The following is a 5,660-nucleotide window of genomic DNA, read 5'->3' as shown; positions in this document are numbered from 1 at the left end:
CCCAACAAAATGGAAACATGAAACCGGCCTTAAGACCAACAAAAGGGCAGTAATGACTAGTAACCATCCGACATTCTCACTTAAATTTGCCACCATTTTAGGTGTTGGCATGGGACACATGGGCACTGTGCAAGCCTTATTGTGTTGCTTTGAAGCCATGGATGGTGTTCCTGGAGGGGGACACGTGGCTCTATAATATGCCATAGCTTGTTATTATTGCCACTGCACTGATCCTTATTATACGACATGTGGCACCATCTAGACTACTATACTGCTTTTCATTGGACACATGGTACCATGTAGTATATAGCTTGCTATTATGATTACCATGCTGGTTTTTGTTGGACATATGGCTCCTAAATTAACTTACCAATAGATGTAGAGTGCATCTAGCATTCCATGTTACTTATTTAAAGATATCACTACTTGAGGGTGATAGTCTCCTAGGAGAGGAGAGAGTTGTAGACATAATTGAACTCCCAGTAGTTGTACATGACCCAAAATCTAGCTACACCTAATCCTGCTTTAACCTTAGTTGGTATTACCATGAACACTATTGTGTATCAAGTGAGAACTATTAAGTGTTATCCACTTTTAAGATTTTGTTAAAGTAGTACTAGCTTTTAACTAAATTTTAAAACTGAGGTGAATTTAAACCTATCTATTAAAAAACTTAATACTTTGATATATAATATGTGTATAAGGTAATTCTAGATATCCTATTATCAAGAAAACTATTGCTTTTATATATGGATCTTAAAAAGGAAATAAATAATTGTAAAAACTTTTCAATTTCAAGACCATGAATTTTGATAAGATTGTACTTTGTGATGCACATTTGCTTATTATAGAATAATATTTATGATTATGTGTAGATGATAAGATCCTTTGCTTGAGAATACAAGTATATGATAAAATATATTAAAGCTTACTTAATACATTTATGATGAACACTCTAATTCATTATTTTAAAAGTATCAAGAACAAAGTAGAAAGATAATAGTTGATCAAGAATTATTAAAAGCTTAATTATAACGACACATGAACAATACAAAAGAAAGGAAAGAGAACTCACTCTAATATTAATAACTTAAAGCTTAATCACTTAATACATTAATGGCTAAACTCTCTTATTTGTTATTTTAAAATTATTAAGAACAAATATAAAAATAATTGATCAAGATTTGTTAAAAGCTTAATTGCAATCATACGTGAAAATAGGAAATAAAGGAAAGCGAAATCATATTAATCAAAGGTATATAAGGTCATAACATTAAATAAACAGTGAACATCTAGAAGCTTCTCATCCTTAGCATGCTACTCAACATTCTCTTAGTCTCCTTGCCCTATAACTATGGGAACAACCATTTCAGGTGTTGTTTCCTCAAATATCTCTACCAACTTAAATTCTTCACCCTTGTAGGCAAGTTGTGGCTCTCTAGAAGCCAACTACACTATTGCACCCTCATGGCTATACTTCACTTCCACATCTTAATGACCATCAGGTGGATCATTAATTACACATACCTTTTGCAAGATGAATTCTACTTGCAAGGGATCCTTCTTGACTACCACACAGTTCTCTATGTTTTTGAAGTGTGCAAACCATGGTCGTCCTTATCGTCATAGGCCCAATCATCGTTAACCGTAAAAAGGTCCAAAAACTCATTGATTAGATGTTGTGGCTTTTGGTACACGTCAATGATGGATTTATTGCTCTTTGTATATGTAGCTTTTGACCTTCCACAACTTGAAATCAAGAGAGATCACCACACATGTGCATCATGTGAGTGATGGGCAAGTACTAAAGACTGGGTATATACTCGTGCCAATTGGCAAATGTTAAAATGAGCAGACTGCTCCTTCTATGGATGCTGAATATACAGCCACATCATTGCAGCAGGCCAGTAGATGGACAGTCCACAAAGGACTGTCATGCAGGCCGGTCGGGCTACGACAGGCCCCACTCTGATCCAAAAATTAGCTGAGTCAGACCAGCAGTCTCAAACTCGGCCAGTTGGGCCAAGGCTATTAAAAGGGCCACACTGCTGCATGGCAGCCCTAAGTGGACTGTTGCCTTTACTGTGCCTGTATGGCAGCCTTGATTGCTGTCCTACCATTGCCTATGCTTTGCTGTGGCAACCTTTGTAGCCAGGAGAATGTTCACGATTAGCCAGGCCTGTAAGAGACACACAGCTGCAAACCCACGTAACAGCAAAGAAGCAAAACTGTGCACATGTCTGAGGTTTCAAAGAAGGCATGTACCAGTCTCCCATGCATCCATCTCAGTTGCAATCTCAAGCATGTGTAGCAATCATCTTACAAATATATCTCAATTCGCAAGGGTGATTAAGCAAAGTTTTGCACTTGCACAGTTTCAAATTAGACAAACCACGTACATTCTAATTTTGCCGCCTTGACAAATCCACCCCATCCATCACATAGCAAGCTCTTCTGAATATTCCTGCTGTTCAACTTGGATGTAATGGTCCAGTCATTATGCCAATTTTTGTGAATGTTGCCAGATTTGCTTCAAAAAGTACCGACAGCCCAAATGCCATAGCAATTCAAGTTGCCAACACCTGGCCACCTTCCTTGTCCTCGTAGAGCATAGGTTCCAGCACCAAGTCTAATTGTGGCATAAATCCTTCCCCCTTCATTGATTTAGCTAACCTGTATAGCTTGGCATAGGTCTGATAACTTTGTGGTTCACTTTTGTCTGCAACCATGAACTCATGCACTCTGTTTCTAACTTCAATCCAGGCTTTCCCAGGCTGCTTTTGTCCTCCTGCACATTTTCTTAACTTCTGTACTAGGTCAGCGTCCCCCCTTAAATGTGAACCAGCATATAAGCTTGACATGAGGACATACCCTGAAGCATCACTGGGGTCTACTTCGACAGCTTGATTAAAGCAAATTCTCCCTAGCTCCAGATTGCCATAAGTTTTGCAGCAAGCAAGCAGAGACCTCCATACAATAACATCTGGGGAAACTGGCATAGTCTGAAGTATAGCTTTAGCCTCATCCAGTTTCCCTCCACGGCCAAAGAGATCAATCACACAACCATAGTGTTCGATACTCACAGAAGCTCCACGTCGCTCTAACATAATTTTGAAATACTGGAGCCCTTCCTCCAGTAGGCCAGCCTGACTGCAAGCAGTGAAAATACTCGTAAAGATTGCATCACTAGGCTTTAACCCGTGTTGTTGCATGTTCTCAAGGCATCGCCAAGCCAATGCACAATTCCCCTGCATGGCATAACCTGCTATCAGTGCTCCCCATGTCACAGCATCTCGATTGGGAGATTTATCAAATACTTTGCATGCCTCTTCTAGGCTTCCACATTTTGCGTACATGTCAACAAGAGTGCTTGCAATTACAACCTCTGCTTCAATTCCACTTCTTAATATCTGAGCATGTATGACCTTACCTTGTTCTATGACTCCTATGGTGCCACTTGCTTTTAAGGCACCCAAAAATATAGCCCGGTTTGGCTTTAAGCCTTTCTGTTGCAGTTTCCCAAAAAGTTCAAGAGCAGCAGCACCCTCTCCATGCATGGCATATCCTGAAATCATTGCACCCCATGACACCACATCTGAATGTGGCAAATTATCAAATACTTTACGTGCCTCTTTTAAGCTTCCACATTTGGCATACATGTCAACTAGGGTGCTTCCAAGTACCAAATCTGATACAAGCTGACTTCTGATGAGCTGGTCATGTAATAAGCTGCCATGACTTATGGCTCGTATGCTACCACAGGCTTTCAAGACAGACGAAAATGTCAGTATGTTTGGTTTAATTTTCTCTTGTTGCATTTTGTCAAAAAGTTCAAGTGCTAGACGCCCATGCCCATATGCTGCATATCCTGCAATCATTGCACTCCAGGATACCACATCTCGATTTGCCATCTTGTCAAAGACTTTGCGAGCTTCCTTCAAACTTCCACATTTGGCATACGTATCAACAAGAGTGTTTCTAAGAGCTCCATCAGAATTGAATCCACACTTGATGATCTCGTCATGTATCAGTCTACCACACCCAATGGAACCTATGTTTACACAAGCTTTTAAGATGGACAAGAACGTGATTTTATCTGGCTTTATGCTTGACTTCTTCATTTCCTCATAAAAATCAAGAGCCCTGTCACCTTTTCCAAGCTTTGCATGTGCTGAAATTATTGCATTCCAAGTGTAAATGGTCGGTTTCGAGACCTTGTAGAAAGCCTCGCTCGCTTCCTGCAAGCTTCCACACACTGCAAACAGCCGAACAAAATGATCCCCTAAAAAGGCACTTGATTCGAGTTCAGTGCTGGCCATAAAGGCATGCATGCGTCTGGCAGCTAACAAGTCATGGTTTTCAGTGCATTTCTGCAGTAGACAGTGTACTGCATCGTTTGAAATAGGAATCCTTCGCTCATTCATGAGCTCCAAGGCCTCGAGTGCCTCTTCCAGCGTTCCATCTCTCAACATCTTGCTCAAATTGCCACTTGCTCCAAAAATTCCACCATGGATAGCCGTCCTTCATAAGATAAATGGCGTGTTAAGTAGAACATGCGGTATCTCTAGGCAAATTATAAGCTATTACTCAGTGTTAACGTTCCAAATCATAAAAGCCTTTGGTCCAATACCTGCCAAACTTCCCTGTTGAACCTGCACGTTCCGTGTTATACGATACGAGATCATCCCCACCAGATTGGGTTTGAGCTTGAAACAATATGGCCAGCTTAGGTGCATGCTTCTCAACTTTTTGCAGCATCCACCCATGATCAACTGCGAAGCTGTAACGAGTAAAATTCATAAGCGGCATCATTAAATGCAAGGAAATGAACACGAGCGACCGCACATTATAGAAGCTGCTTCCCAAAAATCTATGAATGTTTTTTGTTTCTGTCCAGGACCTGAATAGTCCAGTTGGGCAGCAATTAACCAAAAGAGGTAGATTCTCTAGCCACTCTTGACATGCCGGTAGTTGATGAGAAGTGTCAGAGTGATCACTATCAAGGTTAACAAACTAACTATACCAGCAGTGATAGTAGATGGTGGTTCTGGAGTGAATATCATTTCTGAAGAAATTGCTGAGAGGCTGTAGTTTAAGTCTTAAAAACCATGACCTTTCAGAGTACATATGGCAGATTAATGACAAGTTGACCCAAAATTTATGTTACAAGATGTTATCTTTATAGGTGGAATCTATTATACAATCAGTTTTATTGTGATTGCTATGGAGCAGCATGCCTATCCAATACTATTAGGACGATCTTGGCTTAAAAGTGCAAGAGTACTCCAGGATTGGGCTTCAGAAGAGATGATCATTAAAATAGATAATCAAGATGTGTGCATCCCTACAAATCCTTGAAAGCTTCCGAGTAGTTGTCGATAAAAGAATTTGGAGGCCTCAGAAGGTTCTGAGTATTGGTCAATCAAAGAATTTGGAGGTCACAGATCCATTTTCTCAAGATGTTGAGTCATGAGACTGATGGAATTACAAATGCTACCAGTGGCGGGTGAGATTGATATTTTCCAAGTGGCTGTAGACATCAAATAGAAGCTAAAAGTCAAGCATATTGTGAAGCAAAAAGATCTTTTTTCGAGTAACTTCATTGAAGACATTGAAGGGAAACTAGAGCTAGCTGACATGCCGATGACTATTACCAGACT

At 40.1% G+C, this 5,660-nt stretch overlaps 1 protein-coding gene across 2 annotated transcripts; it reads right to left on the bottom strand.

Moving 5' to 3' along the window:
- Positions 1–1,823: 1,823 nt before the first annotated feature.
- On the bottom strand, positions 1,824–5,033 carry LOC147900649 (pentatricopeptide repeat-containing protein At2g13600-like). Of its 2 annotated transcripts, XM_087375954.1 has the most exons (3): positions 4,901–5,029; positions 4,631–4,780; positions 1,824–4,521 (listed from the first exon to the last, which is right to left on the bottom strand). In XM_087375954.1, the coding sequence occupies exons 2-3, from the start codon at positions 4,756–4,758 to the stop codon at positions 2,568–2,570; spliced, it is 2,082 nt and encodes a 693-aa protein (XP_087232080.1). In that variant the 5' UTR covers positions 4,759–4,780; positions 4,901–5,029; the 3' UTR covers positions 1,824–2,567. The 2 variants fall into 2 exon arrangements, with proteins under 2 accessions (XP_087232080.1, XP_087232079.1); XM_087375953.1 differs by having other exon boundaries at positions 4,631–5,033.
- Between the last annotated feature and the right edge of the window lie 627 nt (positions 5,034–5,660).

Source organism: Dipteris shenzhenensis, chromosome 6, assembly GCF_047967505.1.
Source record: "Dipteris shenzhenensis isolate YYH24624 ecotype China chromosome 6, Dip_SZ_1.0, whole genome shotgun sequence".
NCBI lineage: Eukaryota > Viridiplantae > Streptophyta > Polypodiopsida > Gleicheniales > Dipteridaceae > Dipteris > Dipteris shenzhenensis.
Note: the sequence above shows the minus strand (reverse complement) of the source record. Positions and strands in the feature narration are given on the sequence as shown.

What these genes read in the sequence shown, in the direction of transcription:
- LOC147900649 (XM_087375953.1), bottom strand. Translation starts at nt 4,812, where the DNA reads ATGATGCCGCTTATGAATTTTACTCGTTACAGCTTCGCAGTTGATCAT. An exon ending in TCAACAGGGAAGTTTGGCAG is followed by an intron (nt 4,522 to 4,630) that starts GTATTGGACCAA and finishes TATCTTATGAAG; the next exon opens with GACGGCTATCCATGGTGGAA.